Raw genomic sequence first — 16,141 nt, forward strand, 5'->3', positions numbered from 1 at the left:
GATATTTTCACATAAGTTACCGCGCGCGCGGGGAGGGGGGGGGGTGGGTGGGTGGGTTTCAACAACATTTTCTCTCCTTGGTTAAAGTTACCACGGTGTTTGTACAGAAGTTATTGTGTATGTGGTTCGTATATTATCGGGTTATTTTCGCATAAGTTATCAGGGGTATATTTTTCAAACAACTTTTTTCCTCCTTCGTAAAAGTTACCGAGGTGTTCCTACGTAAGTTATCGGATATGTGGTTTGTACATTACCGTGCTATTTTCACATAAGTCATCGGGGCTATGTTTCTCAACTACTATTTTCCCCGTTGATCAAAGTTACCACGGTGTTTCTGCGTAAATTGTCGGAACGCGGTTCGCACATTACCGTGTTATTTTCACATAAGTTTTCAGTGGTATTTTTTCAATAACATTTTCCCCTCTTTGGTCAAAGTTATGCGTAAAGTATTGGGTATGTAGTTCATATATTGTTGTTTTTACATAAGTTACAGGGGCATGTTTCAACAAATTTTTTTGCTCGGGTTCAAATTACCATGGTGTTTTCACCAAGTTCTCAGATTTGCGGTGCGTATATTATCATGCTATTTAAACTTAATTTACCATGTGTATATTTTCAAAAAAAAAATCTTACCACGGTGTTTCGTACCTAAGTTATCACGTCTGTGATACGTATATCCTCATGCTAATTACACAAATTTTACCGGGTATCTTTTCAACAATTCTCTTCCCCATGATGAAAATTACCACAGTGTTTGTACCTAAGTTATCTGGTATGTGGTGCATATATTATCATGCTACTTACAAAGAATTTACAATGTGTATGTTCTTAATAACTTTTTTCTCGGGTCCAAAAATACCGCGGCGTTTGCACCTACATTATCAGGTCTGCGGTGTGCATATTACCGTGTTATTTACACAAAAGTTACTGTTGTGTACTTTTTCAACAAATACAACAGAATATGGACATGGTTAATATGGGCAACATATGTTCATGGCACCTCAAGCAGAAATGAATAAAATACAATTTTGCTTGTTTAGAATGTCATGCTAAGATGCTAACCCAGGTCAAGTACTCTCACAACAAAGATTCTGATGTAAACATGTTACTTTATAGAAGGCTTATGCAGGTTCTGCATATGTACTAGATGAAAAATGTCACCATCCAGCATTGGATGGTTCTCTGAACTAGCAGCAGGATGGTATGAGAAGGCCATATCCAGAACAGAGGTTGGACTTTCATTTTCTTGTTCACACCATAAATTTAACCCACTATATAAACTATGAGCTAATCATGTGCACGTCGAAGACAATCAAAATTGTTGAGTACCGTATGGATGACTAAACTGAATCATGTCCAGATGTATGGAAGAAACCATACTCAATCAGACGGAACTATAAACTTTGGGAAAAAGAACAATGGCAAATAATCTTGATTACAGTCTGTTCTATCAAGGCAGATTAGCAATAGATCACCACTGATACATGTGCTACATCCATGCATGTATCAATCATTTTTGCACACTAGGATCGAGGCACATTTGGGCGGCTTATTCTCTACTAGTTACTCTGCTAGTACATCAGAATTCAGAAAAGTCCACCCGCAATTTTTTTTTTCCAGAAAAGACACCTACCTAGAATCTATACCTTACGGTTGATGCATTGGAGGGCTGCAGCCAGCGCCCGGGCCTATCAGTCCATGAAGGTGATGTCTAGCTTCCGCACCTACACCTTCAGACTACTGCTGATATTGTATGGGACGAGCAAGACAAGGACGAGCTTGGACGTATGTAGAAGGAGGAGTCTGCTCGCTGATCTCAAAGAAACAAGCAGGACATGAACGAGCACGGATGGGAACCTGGACAAGGATGAGCTCGGAGGTCAGCTCGACGGGGAAAGCGGCCAGGCCGGCGGCGTATGAGCAGAGGTGAGGTCGAGGACGAGCAGCGGAGTTGAGATCAGGTCGAATTACTGGGCGTTGATGGAGAGGTCGACGGGGACGACCGGCCCGGCCGGCGGTCGACTCCAGGACGAGCTACGGGATTGAGGTGGACGAATGTAGAGTATTGGCGAGTGGTGACGGCGGCGAACAAGAGTTTCCATCTTATCGCGGCATGGTGAGAGACCACACGACTTTGATCAAGCGAATCGGTACGCTGGGTTCACTTAGCGGTGGCATGCATGCGTAAATACATCTCAACTCCATCTTCTGTGTTTCCAGCGCCCGAGGGGGTGTTTGGTTCAGGGACTTTTTAGTTCCAAGACTAGAAAAAGTCCTGCGCCCGAGGGGGTGTTTGGTTCAGGGACTTTTTAGTTCCAAGACTAGAAAAAGTCCTAAGAACCAAACGGGAGGGACTTTTTCTATAGGGCCTAGAAAAAGACTCTACTAGAGAGTCTTTTTTGATTAGTCCCTGGGACTAAAAAAAGTCATAGGACTTCTGAACCAAACACCTCCTGAGTGGTGAGATCGCGACCTCGCCATCTACAAACGGACGGCATCCAGGTGGGTTGGCAGTTTTGCAAAAACGATTTGGGTTGCCACATACATATTTCGTAAACTTATATCTTCCATGGACAGTTTAAACTATAACATGTCACGCACAAAAAAAAAAATCAGATACGGAGATGGAAATGTGCATGCTACAGAAAAATGAATGTGAGTAGCCTCCAAGTGATGTGGGTAGCTGAGCAATCACCAATGGGACATAGTACATCCAGAAACAAATGATTGGAGTGACCTTGAGACAATCTGGTTAAGACACAATTCCTGGTGATGTTGTGCTTGAGGCAATCTGCTTTCGACCAATGGCACTCAAGATGGTCTTGTGCCGTTCATAGAAAAAATGAACATGGCTGGCAGTTACAGAGTCTAAAGGGGAACACAATCTGGGATCTGAGCTGAGCAATGATAAACATTGCTTCTGCTTATCAGTGCAAGTATAATTTCACAAGCTTCTGTTAAGATTGAACATCACAAGAAGTGTTGATTCCTTAAAATGGTTAGCAGCAAAGGTGAATGATAAATACAATTCCAAATGATGCAACACAAAGGCAGATGTATATATCAATACTTAACCATAATTAATTATAATGCACTCTTTCAGTTTAACTGGTGCTCCGAGTTCTGGTTCAAAATCAGGTGCAATTTACTTCAACAAGGAGGATAATCTGCCCCATTTCTTCTTTAGCTTAGAAACAGGAAACCGCCTGTAATTTTAGCAAACATTTCAACCACTTACCCAAATGACTTGTAATTTTGGCATCACAATCACAGTAACGACATTGGCCCCAAAGGATATTCAAAGAAACATAATGCATCCATGTAAGTGTCAGAGCTCCTTGATCATAAGTTTTTGAACCTCAACAAAGAAGCTAGCAGGCTCATAGTGCATCCAGTTCAGCAAAATCCACCTCCGCATAATCTGCAGCTGAAACAAACTGACCCTAAATTAAATACTGCAGCTGATGTGGATACGGAGAGCTAGGTTGTAAGAAGCACCACCACACTCAACAAGCCTCAGATGAAAGGATATGTGTGCTCACCACATTATCATCTGATGAAAGGCGAGTTGTTGACAACATAACCCTCTAGTGTCCGAAAGAAAGCATGTGAAACTAGACTTTGTTTGAGTCGAAGTCGAGTAGGACGGAGGCCTTTGCGATGGAAACTGGCAACCAACTGGCCTTCCATGCCAACCTGAAGTAGCCAATCATCAAAATGGACCAGCACGAGCACATGACCGTCCCAAGACGACGTGGCAACCACCTCCCAACGATGGTCAAACTTTCCACATTGCAAGCTGATCTCCGCAACCGGCAATTCGACCCGATACTTTAAGGCCCAGATCTCGGATTTGTAGTCCTGCATCGCCCAGATTTCAACGCTTGTCCCTTCATAATTAAGACCGAACATGCCAAGCATGCCACCCATCTCAAACAGGTCGGCGCAGTCAATAACAATCGAACATTGCATCAACCGGAGCGACTCAGAAATGGTGTCAAATACCGTTATGTAGGAGTTTACGTACCAATGCAGGCTACCGTTGTGAAGGAGGAGGAGCCCATCGCAGGAGTCCTGGAGCAGGAGGCCGTGGCCGTAAACGCTGCGAATGCCAAGTCGCGCGCTGTACTGGAGCTCGTCGACCCCTGCCACGTTGTCCAACGGAATGATGTCTAGGGACTCGACGACGTCGCCGGCGCAGTTGTAGCCGTAGAGGAGGGGGGTGGTGGGCTGGCGGGCGTGGTGGGCGAGGAGAAAGTCGCGGGTGGAGGTGGCGAGGCGCCAGGCGCGGCAGCGGAGGATGGCTTTGGGGGGCAGGCGGACGAGGATCTCCCAGACCACGACCTCATCCGGGAGGCCAGGGAGGAGATGCGTCGCTGCTGCTCGTGCGGCCGCCGCCATGGTCGCCGGCTGGGAGCTCATCCTGCTCTGCTTGTGTGTGTGTGTGTGTGGTAGTGACGGCGGCGGCGGTGGAGTGGTAGGATTTCCTCTCTCGTGGAAACGAACAGAAATGCATTTGGGCTGGGCTTTGCGTATCTCGTTGAGATGAAACCGGCTGGGCCGGGCTCAGGTTTCTTTGCAAACTCTTAATTTACTCAAAAACCTCTATGCTCGAAAATAAAAAACTTATCTTGCCAATGGTCTACGTTGCAGAGATTCACGTCTACAATAAACCCAACTCCAAACATCATATGCATGGTCCCTTTTGGAACATAATCTTCACCAATACTTAAAAAAAAAAACAATCCATGGAAGCGGAGTTCATGCCCAGCGACGTGCCCAGTGACGTGGGTCATTGTGCATAGCCACCACATGGGCACTGGGCGGCAACATCCCTGCCTCTCCCTCCCCATGCCCGCCACACCGGAAACGACTTCACGTATGTTGCTTCGCATTCTGCCGCCCACCCTACACCATCGGCTAACGCAACCGGTAGGCGGTGGCAAAATTATTAGAATGACAGGTACAAATTTTACCAAAAGCGCTGTAGAAATAGATTCATAAGGTCACACAAGAAACCTTGCGTCCCTTCCCTATAAATTAATGAGGCACGGCTAGTGCTAGCCCACCAAGGGTCGACTGCTATCTAAGGGTTAGGTGATCGGAGCATTTTGTTTTTCCGTAGCGCATAGCACAACGATGGCATGCCTACTTAGAGCTACCGAGCAGTTTATGATCCGGGGTGGGGGGAGGGGGGCAAACAAGATGCGCCAATAGAAAATAGCAACCGTAAATGATATTGTCGAATAAAATATATATATATCATGTTCTATAGATTATTATTTTCAAATTTTATAAGAGTTCTTAAAAAATACTTTATTCAAAAGTATTTTCAAAACAATATGTTTTAACATATACAAAAAAGTTATTCAGTGTCAAATAAAATGTTTGTTAAAAAACGCAAAGATATTTCAATAAATAAAATGTTTTGTACTCCCTCCATCCCATAATATAAGAACATTTTTTACATTACACTAGTGTCAAAAACTATCTTACGCTATGGGACACAGGGACTATGTAACTATTTACTATCTTTATATGTTCAAAATATCTTAACTACGATTTTTCTTTCAATGAGAATGATCTGCATCTTCTGTACTCTTAACTATGATTTTGGCAAATAATTATGAAGGAAGTTGCCCGTCAAGCTTGCTCATCTTGATGTATATTTGTTGTGCAGCAGGACAGGAGCCTCTCAACTCCAGCAAGAGCAGCTCCGCAGAAACAACTGTTGCTTATGATCTAGCTACAGAAACACATAAGGCAGGCCGTCCCTGTTCATCATATCTTAGCGGACCAACCTTTTTGAAGGCAGAAACAATCTTCACCATCCATTCATTTTTTATTTACTCCTAATAACACGCTTCAAACCATCATTGCAATGGCCTCGAGTAGAGGCAAGAGATCACCCAGCAATCAAACATCACAGAGGCTCTAAAGTTACAACAAACTTCTTTTTCACTTCTTTGTTACTTGTTCATTTATTTTACTTAGGTTTTATTACTTCTTTGCTGGATCTAAGTGCCCCCACGGGACAACGGAAACCATTGCATATCTACAAGAGACAAGCACGGGCAGCAGGTTGATGCTGGTGTCCAGAGGCACCAAACGACCTACTACCAGGTCATCCAAGGCAGCATCGCTGAGGCTTCAGATTTTCACCTCTCGCACGTCATTTTGCCCGAAAGGGGTGCCGCAGCCCGGGCACTTCCGGTGGCGTAGCTCGAGGTTCCTCTGGATGCATGTTGAGCAGAACAGGTGGAAGCATTTGGTGATCACAACCTGCGAACAACCAAACAAGCAACAGAAGGCTAATCAGCATTCAGCGGTAGGTGGTATTCAGGTTTAAGAGCATAACAGAGAAACTGGAACTTATAACTCAGCTTCTACCATCTCGAGTCACATACAAATCTGCATCATCCAAAAATAAGGTTGTGCAATTCAATGAACAGCAAGTTACCTCTTTGGGTCGGTCAAAGCACACGCCACACTTGAGAATAGCCTTGCATTCTTTTATCTCGTCCTGGAGCTTCTGGATAGTAGCCTCTTCGTTCTCGGAGGTCAGCTCCGTGACTTCATTCTTCACCTCCTCGTATTCTTCCTCGAGCTTTCTCTTCTCGCTTCTATAATAAGATAGCAAGAGAATGTAACAAGCCCTGGTGGCATTACAGCAAGACCAACTTGGAACCAAAAATTAACACCACGCCAGCAAGCCTAACCTCTCACGCTCCAGCTCCGTTCTGAGCTCAGCTATTTTTTTCTGGTTTTGCTCATATTCTTTCTCAGAGGATCCAACGGCGGACCGAAGCCACTTGAGCTCCTTCTCTGCTTCAGATACCTCCAGCAGAGTCTTTTCAATGGTAATTGCATGATGCCTGTTCTCTGAAGAAGCTTTTATAGCTTGTGCGACATAGGCTTTCATCTGTAAGGTTTATTCAAATAAAGACACTTCAAAACCAGCTCAGTGGTAAACACAGACACACACAAACAATATATTTTTAATACAATAAATATTTGCTTTGAAGTGATTTTCAGTTACTGTTGGCAGACAGCAAACTGAACCATAAATAACACACAGGGCATGAGTCAGAGATTACCTGCTCTTCACCACGGCAGAGTTTTTGTTTAGATGACTCCAGTGAACTGTTCACCTGATGGAGTTGCTTCTGTAACAAATGCTTTTCAGAGAGAAGGGAAGCAGAGGCTTGCTTTGTCTTCACACTATCTGATACTAGCTGTTAGATGAGAAGCAAGTTACTGACGGGAACTAATAAGAAAAGCAAACAACGTATCTTCTGGCAATGCAACAGAGCATAAATGATGTGGGGTTGCAGTGCATGGTTAATAACGCAATAAGGCAAGGTGATGCCAGCATCTAGGTGCTAGCCAGAGACGTGCTGCAAGGCCACACTATATGAATCAACAAGTAGCAGCAACTGGAGTAAGTAGCTAAAAGATAGAGATGGAAAACGGAAAAGAGAGATACACCAGGCCCCCTAGCCCAACAGCTGCAGCTGTCACCATGCTTGTACACATGGAGCATGTAACAGGATCCTAGTGGTGTGTTGCTATATTGAGGGGAGTGCCATGCCGACAGCAAAGGGGAAACGCCCGTGAGACAGAAGCGCGGATTCCACCACAGAAAGCCCAGCAAGCTGGCAGCGAAGATCTGCCCTGGTATCAGATACGCACCTTTATGTTAAAATCATCTCTGTCGGCAACCTGTTGAAGAAGATGCTGGTTTTGTGTCTGCATGTCTTCATATGCTTGACCAATTGTCTGCAGTGACAGCATCATTTGCTTTCAAACACACTCGCACACACACAAAAAAACACTGCTGATAAGAAAACGAAAAATGAGCTAACCTCAATTTCAGAGATATAAGCATCTCCTTCTGCTTCTTTAATTCTTATTGCCTCCTTGAGTTCCAGAACATCTCTGCAAAACAGATCATACAAGGGATGAAGCTGCAGAGATGATACAGAATACCAAGTCCTCAGTGAACAATAAAATATCTACTGGTTCACAAACATAACATATGCTGCCAGCTGTAGGAAAATATAAAAGCTCGTTTAAATTACTGATCACTAGAACTAGTTGGATAATACTTGATAGCAAGATGAGGATTATTGAGTTCGAATTAGGTTTTAACCGAGTTGGCCAAACAGGACAGTAAGGCACAAAATATATGTATTACTAGCAGGTGCAGGAACCAGTTGCAGGAGTTAAACTGGAACCTAGCCAGTTCTGATTTCACCTGGCCTGGTTTACGGCTGCAAAAAAAAAGTCCAGTTTGTTTGTGCATTTGAGCCTATGAGTTTATTAAGAATTTAGTAAATGGAATTTAGGAACAAGGTGTATATGCTCGGATTTCCAATGGAAGTTGTGATCAAGTATGGGGGGTTAAGGGAGTGTATTGGCCATTGAGCGGCAAAATGGGCGGTTTTGAAACCTATAAAGGACTATGTTAACCGTTATAAATAGTACTCCATACGTTATTAATTGACGCTCAAACGGATGTATCTAGACGTATTTCGATGCTAGATACATCCGTTTGAACAACATCAACTAATTCCGGACGGAGAAAGTATGTATTTAACACACTCAACATTTTTCACGTCATTAATAGGAGCAACCAGGATGAAACAACTGCAATAATTAAGATCCTGATCCCCTCAATGGAAAACTCGTTTGAAATAGCAACCCAAGTAAACTGGAGAACTATTTCAGTGCCAGTAAACTGGAGAACACATATCGAATTGTCACTAGGAGAAGATAACTGACCTTTCAGATGCATCTACATCGGTCCTTAACTCTTCCAGTTCTGCTTCAGCAATGCAAAGCCTTCGCTGGCATGCAGTTTCGGCTTCATTTGCTGCTTTTACACGAAGCTCAAGACTATGCTCTTCTAGACTAGTTCTCAAATATTCAGCCTGCTTGCGAGCTCGATTTTCTGATTCCTTGATCTCTGTAATTGTCCTAGATTCACATAGTAAAATAAGAATCTAACAAATGAAGCAAAAATATATTAGTATGAAAAATTGATGAAAGCTGTGAATTGACATTCATTCTATGGATCGTTTTCAAAGGGGAAATCAATGGGCATTTGGTAATGGAGGAAAGCGTAGAGGTAACCAACTTAAGTTTTTTTTCCATTTTTTGAGTTCTTAGCCTATATGAACTATGATTTTTATTCCTTGCCGTTTTGAACATTTTATTTTCAGCGATCTAAACTAGTATATTTTCCTTTCAGCATTTACAAATGTCACATAGCACCTATGTCAGCTAGTGTTAGCAGATTGCATCCAAATTAACACTCTCATCACTGTTGAAGTGTATATGTGGATTGCTTAGCCCTTTCCATCAGTTTGGACTTCTGGTTGCGTTGGCTAGTGCATGAAGCTTAACAATCACATGTTTTAACAACTTGATAGATTTAACCTGACCGCAAATTTTCATATGTAAAGTATATAGCTGAAATTGAGGATTAGAGTAAAGATGGACTTCTTTTAGGCAGACAGTAGAACATGTTTATTCAGAAGAAAAAAAATGCATTGAATGATAGTAGAACTTTAAGAATCATAAAGGGATGTGTCAACTTTATCTCTTGTTCCCAAGGTGTGGTAAACTGTAAATCCCAAGTAAGTAGAAAACATTTTCTAACAGAGACTTTCAAGAATCTGATGGACTACGTGATCATCTAAGAGAACAGCATAAGTCACAGTCATAAAAAATCAACACAACTGATAAGTGATGACGATAACAATCAAGTCATACCTCGACTCAGAACATTCTTTCCCATACATATCCACAATAAATTCCAACTCCTGATTTTCCTTTTCCAACGTCTCAATCTGTTGAAATTTCATTCAGAAAACATGAATGGCAATCCAGACACAGTGCAAAGTTGCAAGAGCTTGGCTTCGGACCATCGAAGGGCAATACTTCCTTGTTTTTCTTAAGAAAATGGAAGATTTTTATATTTATGGTCATTTATGTAACCTCTCGTAGTTGCATATTCACTACCAGATGTTTGTTTGCCCACAATTGTTTAAAATTTAAGGGCCCATACTGTTAGTTGCATATTCACTACCAGATGTTTGCTTGCCCACAGTTGGAAAATAACAACAATTTCAGGTAGCTAGTTGCAAAAGCTGAATATACACCAATGCTTGAAAGACTAAGAACTAACTGTTAATCCATAATGTATTTTCAGAAACCAGGTATCAAGCAAGGACTAATCTTGACAGATCTGACCTTATTTAATGACAAGTAGAGATAACCTAATGGTGCATGCTATCTCTTTTTAAAGAATGGCTTTGTTATAGAGAGCAAGGACTAAATCTTCATAGGTAGCATGTACCCTAACGGACATAGAGATAGCAAGGACTAATCTTGACAGATCTAACCTTATTTGATCATATCTCACCCTAACGTAACTAATTTTATATTTCCTTATATATAATTGGCTTAAGGCCCAAGCTAATTGCTCTCCAAGTTCCTCCTTTGGCCAGCTATGGGGTGAGTCTATGCTAATAAGTAATAACAAATCAGATATAATTGCTTGTGTAATAACTCGAAAATTTCTCCGAGCTGAGAGAACCATGGTGGAGGGAAAAGCAAACACTTTCAGAGAACGCAAATATATCTCAGGCTGTCAGCACAATTAGAAGACGAGAGATTTTCATGGTACCATACCAATTCTTTGAGGGACTTGATCTCAGAGACTTGTGTGTTGTATCTATCAGATATTTCCTTCTGTTCACTGATCTGAAAATTGGAGATACTTCCATCAGATGTTTCGATTATGCTAGAGGTCTATTCACAATTTCTCAGGTATAGTTCAGAAGATAAAACTCTACGGAAATAGTTTGTGAATAATATTGTTTGAAGATCTAACAATGATCCTAAAAACATGTAACAATGCAAGCATATAACAGCATCAAAGTACACATGAGTATACCCGAGAGTATTGAGTTAATCTTATTTTTGTAAATAATCACCCAGCTTTAATAAAGAAGAGACAGCCTGAAGATAATATAACCTTTCTCTTCACTTCTCATTTTGGAGATCAGACACGGTCTCTGATACAAATAATTAACTATAACTTTTCATATACTTTAGAGATAAAATATTGAGGAAAATGACATAGAATAAATTTTATGACAAATATATTTTGAATGACAAACATAAACACTTCTGCATACTATATTGGGGAAAGTAAACGTACATACAGAGGTGGTTGCTTGAGCTAGGTTTTAGATACTTGTGCATCTGGAAAACTTCTCAAAAAAGTCACATATGTGCATCTGTTAGAACATGCTATATTTTAGATTTGGTTGGTTCAAATTGAGATGGTTATGTGCTAGCAGTCGACTATTTAAGTGATGACTTTGCTTCTTTGTAGAAGGTGATCAGTAAACAAACTTCCCTTGACCAGCTATTCTAGTGTTACTACCCCAACTGGTCACCCCTTCAATCTAATGTCGTTCTACCTTAATCCATCTTATTCCATTTCCAACTCTTTGTTCAACTCGGTTCATGACACGGTAAGAATGGACTGGTTCAGGTATGTGGTGCTTGCTCTTTGTACTTAATTAATCTATATGTCAGATATATGAATGCAGAAAATATCCTGTCAGATAAAATCAATGCAAAGTGAGTAAATATGTACAGGAATCACGATGAAGAAACATAAATGATTTATTTTTCATTACACACTGAGTGGCAATCTCACTACCACGTACAAACATGTTAAGTTTCAGTGACATTAACCGACATGGCAACAGATGGAGACTGAGAATCCAGTCTGGAAACATCGATAGATCCAGATCAATGACATACCTTCTTAGCTAACAAAGTTCTCAACGATTCAGCTTCTTCACGTAATGCAAGTGCTTCAGAAGCCGCATCCTTTGATCTATTCAATTGGTTCTCCATCATTTCCATCTCTTTGGAGAGTGCTGCAGCCATGACATGAATCTCATCCTTGAAGTCTTTTTTACCTAGACAGGTGGTGGAATTGAGAACAAAGTATATTACACTGCAGAAGGAGGTTAACCCAGATCTCGATTTAGCAAGCCACTAAGTCAGGCCTCAATACCTGAATCCTGCAATGATTCCTCAACTTTGATCTCAAGATCATTCTTCTCAGCCATGGATTTTAGAATCTGATGTTCCAGTTCTTCGATTTTGGCCTCATAAGCAGTAATGGATTGTTTAATATTGTCGACGGATTCTCCTTTTGCACACATTTCTTTCTCCCTTTGCAAGAACTGGTTCTTATCATTCTAAAGTCAAAGAAAGTAAAAGCTCGTCAAGAGAAAATACCTTGCAAAACAACAGCACAACAGAGGAAAAGCATATTACCTGCAATACTTCAACCAAACCCTTGTATCGTTCTATCTCAGCATTCAGATGATGTAACTGATCGCTAAGAATTGTATATGGTTTTGATGTGAAAATATAGTTATCGTCTTTTAATTGACCCTGCACACATAACACCGGAATGCAAATTATAGGAATAAGAAGACCCAGGATACAACTTGAAAGTACAACAAATATGTCAACCACCCATTACAAAGAAGGTGCCAACCTGCAGATCTTCTAACTGCTTAGACAGTATTAGATTATCCTCTTGAGTCTCATGGAGTTCAAACAGGCGGTCTCCTGCAAGGGTCTGCCCTCCATTGGACAAATTATACTATAAGATGAATGCTGAGCAGATAAGGCATATAAAAAGCATATATGCAATGGAATTCGGTCTGGTTAAATGTACCTTAGCTTCTTCAACAGCATCTTTGAGATCTCCCCAGCCCATGTTTCTGTCTGAAGATTTATCAGCCGAAACAGCACCATTCACAGCGTTTGGACCAGACATGTTCATTAGTGAACCTCCATGCCTCTGCAACTGGAGAATAACCAACTTCCGTCGACTTTCCTCAAGCTCCGCCATGGTTTCCTCTAGCTCTCCTGCATAAGCACATGAATATGGATTGCTTTGCTTTAGAATCAAAGCTTGACCAGTTTTATAGCTCAAAATTTGGAAGCACAGAACAAGATAAGTTTTTTTTTTTTTTGATTTGGCAAGGGTCTGTTAACATATCTTAGTACATTTCTTCCAGTTGTATTGGCAGCAAGTTTTAGCACAATTAATGCCACAAATTATTTCCGTATGAAATATGCAAACTGTGATGCAGGGTCAATCTTGTCAAGAATGCAAAGCTGAGCTTGTTGTGAAAAGGGGCAGCTTTAGAAAAAAGGGACCAGCCAGGACTAGTCCTTGGTGGCATTTTTTAATAGAAGAGGTAACCTTGAGCATCACGCGTGCGAGCCGAGACTCGAATGCGGGTGGGCTGGCTGTGCATTTGCGCGCCTTGCCAACAGAAGAGTTCTTTAGTCTAAAAAAAGGGGGGCGGGGGGCAACTTTTAATCATCCAGATGACAGAAGGAAATGGTATGTTTTAAAATTAAGCCAAATGCATTCGTGTATTGTTACCTGATTCGCGATTGCTATTCGGCTGCACGATTAGCTACCTCAGCACGTATCGGGTTCAATGGGTGTTGTACATCTCTGATTCACGAATCGGAGATCGGGTTTGGCAAACCAGAGATCGGGTTTGGCAAACCAGAGATTGGGGTTCGGGGAATCGAAGGCCGGCTTCGGTAAATCAGAGATCGGGGTTTGGCGAATCGAAGGTCGGGTTCGGAAAATCAGAGATTGGGGTTTTGGCGAATCGAAGGTCGGGTTCGTCAAATCAGAGATCGGGGTTCGGCAAATCAGAGATCAGGGTTCGGCAAATCGGAGGTTAGGGTTTGTGAACACTAGATCTTTAGGCACAAACACTAAAGTAGCACATGGTTCTGCACACAGAAGCATTGGAAAATAGGCAAAGCAAGAAACGGGCCTAGTCAGCCCACACAGCCCATAAACGATCCTGGGTCCCAACTACCAACTCGCATCCCTAATAAGCATCGTGACTGCCTACCCTGCCGAGCATGGAGCGCCACCCCTCCAGTTTCTTTGATCTGCTTGCAAAAAGCTTTCCTTAGGGATTCTATCGACTCCATCTTCCTCACCTCATCCACACATGGTTCACGGATATGGCTGCAGCCGCAGCCCATACCATGCCAACCTACTCGAGAGCACCCAATGGTGATGTTCAACTCGATCTACTCGACATGAGATAGCTGCATGGCAATTCCTTCCATTTTTCTCTCAATCTCCTTGGTTGGAATTTGATGGTCCACCTGAACGATTGGTCACCGCATCCTTACCGATTGGCACCCAATCGAGATTGGGGGTTTGGGGTTCGGAGGGTGGTTTAGTGAATCTGGTAACTACGGAGAAGATAATAACTGTGAATGCCCAGATATGCACACGAGACAAAAATTTAACAAATATATCAAATGAGGAAAGGAGTGACATTCTTTAACACCTGAAAGATGCTTGATTTCATGCAATTCTTTTGAGTAGCTGCTTTTGAAAGCCTCAATCTCATCCAGATACCTTTTATGCTTCTCTTTGACGATAGAAATAGCTTCACGGACATTGCCAACCACCTCTTTCAAGTGATCATTATGGTTTTGAAGGGCAACAACAACATCTAAATTAAATAATGAAAGTTCAAGCGGATGGGTAATTAGCAAATAATAAAGGTGCACTGCAAAAAAATGGAGGGGAAAAGCCAGATATTACTTTTTGTCTTTACCTTCATTTGACTTCTCTCCATTTAAAGCTAATGACAAATATTCACTTCTAGCCTGTTGTGCAGCAATAGCCTCTTGAAGGGACCTCATGAGAGCAAGAGTTGCCGAACGGCGCAAAGCAAGAGCTTCTTCAGCGAATTCCAACAAGCTATTGTCGTCCTTTTTTCCATAATTGTTGGACTTCAAGAGCATGAAGAGAAAAATTTCCTCAGAAGGACACGACTCGATAGATTCTGAGCAACCAAAAAGAACACACAATCAGCTAAAGGCAACATCGCTACTGAAACAAAAAAGCACATCTCACAAAGCAACATCTAACATTTAAATAAACAAATAAGCCAGCAACCTTCTGACAACTCTTCATGGTCAAGTGCAGGCAAATTGTTCAAGCCGCCACCAAATCGAACTCCAAGCAGGATTAAATCATCAACAAGCTATAATTAACATATATTAGTAAGAAGCATTACGAACCAGAAAAGAACCATAAAACAGAGTTTACACGGCTCAGAGGAAAGAACCTGATTCCACATCTTATCCAGGGAAATCAGAGTATTGTCATAAGAAGATTGTTCATTCCTCAACTCCTTGAACTTAGCTTCCAACAAATGCATTTCAGACTTCTGTGCTTCCAATTGCTGCACCAACTTCTGATTTTCATAATGAAGGGCTGTGGCATCCATCTTTAAAGAAAAAACAGAAAGTTAAGTCCTACAACAGGGCACCAAGAAATTAACAGGTTTGCAACCAGATTAATGTCCACTAACCAAACTTTCCAAACTAATTGACCAATCTTATAGAGGCAAGTATTCAGTCAGTATTGTTGGTTTTCTAAAATTTCTAACCAGATTGTAAATTTAAGTTCTAAATGTACTAAATAACTTCAAAATCAAAATGTATCAAAGTTAGAAAAAAACAAAAAAGTTAAACTGGGAACAGTGGGCGAGCCCTCTACAGGTCAAAATTAATAATGCACAGAGAAATAGAGGTAGTATGCCTGATCACAGTTTTATTTAATAAGCTTTTGCTATGCATACTATGTTATTATCTTGACTAATGTTTTGCTCCATTCCAGTTTGAGGAACTGTGGGTAGTATCATTGAGACCATGGTATGAAGCTCGGTTATTGGAGACAACAATTCGAGCAGCCATTGAATAGCATAATGGATTAATGGAAAAAGCTTTCGATTCAGGGAACCAGTTATTGGAGACAACAATCCGAGCAGCCATTTAATTGCATAATGGATTAATAGACAAAGCTCTGAAGCCCACTGGGACAGCACTATGGTGAATGGCACCATCCAAAAACTAGTCGCACATGCCACATAACACATATATTTCCATGAACATGAATTGGGGAGAAAGGCGAGCAGAAACTTGAATGGACAGGCGTGGGGGAGAGAGGCCCGGGAGCAGAAGCGGGGAGCAGCAGAGG

At 41.6% G+C, this 16,141-nt stretch overlaps 2 protein-coding genes across 7 annotated transcripts; both read right to left on the bottom strand.

Annotated features, from left to right (window-relative positions):
- Positions 1 to 2,671: 2,671 nt before the first annotated feature.
- LOC123075505 (uncharacterized) lies at positions 2,672 to 4,464 on the bottom strand. 3 transcript variants are annotated; one of them, XM_044498097.1, is made up of 3 exons: positions 4,028 to 4,464; positions 3,543 to 3,861; positions 2,672 to 3,427 (listed from the first exon to the last, which is right to left on the bottom strand). In XM_044498097.1, exons 1-2 carry the CDS (start codon positions 4,420 to 4,422, stop codon positions 3,834 to 3,836), a joined length of 423 nt encoding a protein of 140 aa, XP_044354032.1. In that variant the 5' UTR covers positions 4,423 to 4,464; the 3' UTR covers positions 2,672 to 3,427; positions 3,543 to 3,833. The 3 variants fall into 3 exon arrangements, with proteins under 3 accessions (XP_044354032.1, XP_044354030.1, XP_044354031.1); XM_044498095.1 differs by having other exon boundaries at positions 3,543 to 4,464; XM_044498096.1 differs by having other exon boundaries at positions 2,672 to 3,437; positions 3,543 to 4,464.
- Positions 4,465 to 5,802: 1,338 nt separating this feature from the next.
- On the bottom strand, positions 5,803 to 15,882 carry LOC123080550 (E3 ubiquitin-protein ligase BRE1-like 2). Of its 4 annotated transcripts, XM_044503484.1 has the most exons (19): positions 15,228 to 15,882; positions 15,056 to 15,143; positions 14,712 to 14,942; positions 14,439 to 14,606; positions 12,779 to 12,972; positions 12,596 to 12,679; positions 12,370 to 12,489; positions 12,104 to 12,290; positions 11,845 to 12,005; positions 10,699 to 10,770; positions 9,778 to 9,854; positions 8,785 to 8,979; positions 7,866 to 7,938; positions 7,693 to 7,779; positions 7,098 to 7,235; positions 6,720 to 6,922; positions 6,461 to 6,623; positions 6,163 to 6,282; positions 5,803 to 6,055 (listed from the first exon to the last, which is right to left on the bottom strand). In XM_044503484.1, exons 1-19 carry the CDS (start codon positions 15,387 to 15,389, stop codon positions 5,987 to 5,989), a joined length of 2,592 nt encoding a protein of 863 aa, XP_044359419.1. In that variant the 5' UTR covers positions 15,390 to 15,882; the 3' UTR covers positions 5,803 to 5,986. The 4 variants fall into 4 exon arrangements, with proteins under 4 accessions (XP_044359419.1, XP_044359417.1, XP_044359416.1 ...); XM_044503482.1 differs by having other exon boundaries at positions 5,803 to 6,282; positions 14,439 to 14,564; positions 15,228 to 15,874; XM_044503481.1 differs by having other exon boundaries at positions 5,803 to 6,282; positions 15,228 to 15,870.
- Positions 15,883 to 16,141: the final 259 nt, after the last annotated feature.

This window comes from Triticum aestivum, chromosome 3D (assembly GCF_018294505.1).
Source record: "Triticum aestivum cultivar Chinese Spring chromosome 3D, IWGSC CS RefSeq v2.1, whole genome shotgun sequence".
In the NCBI taxonomy this organism is placed as follows: Eukaryota; Viridiplantae; Streptophyta; class Magnoliopsida; order Poales; family Poaceae; genus Triticum; species Triticum aestivum.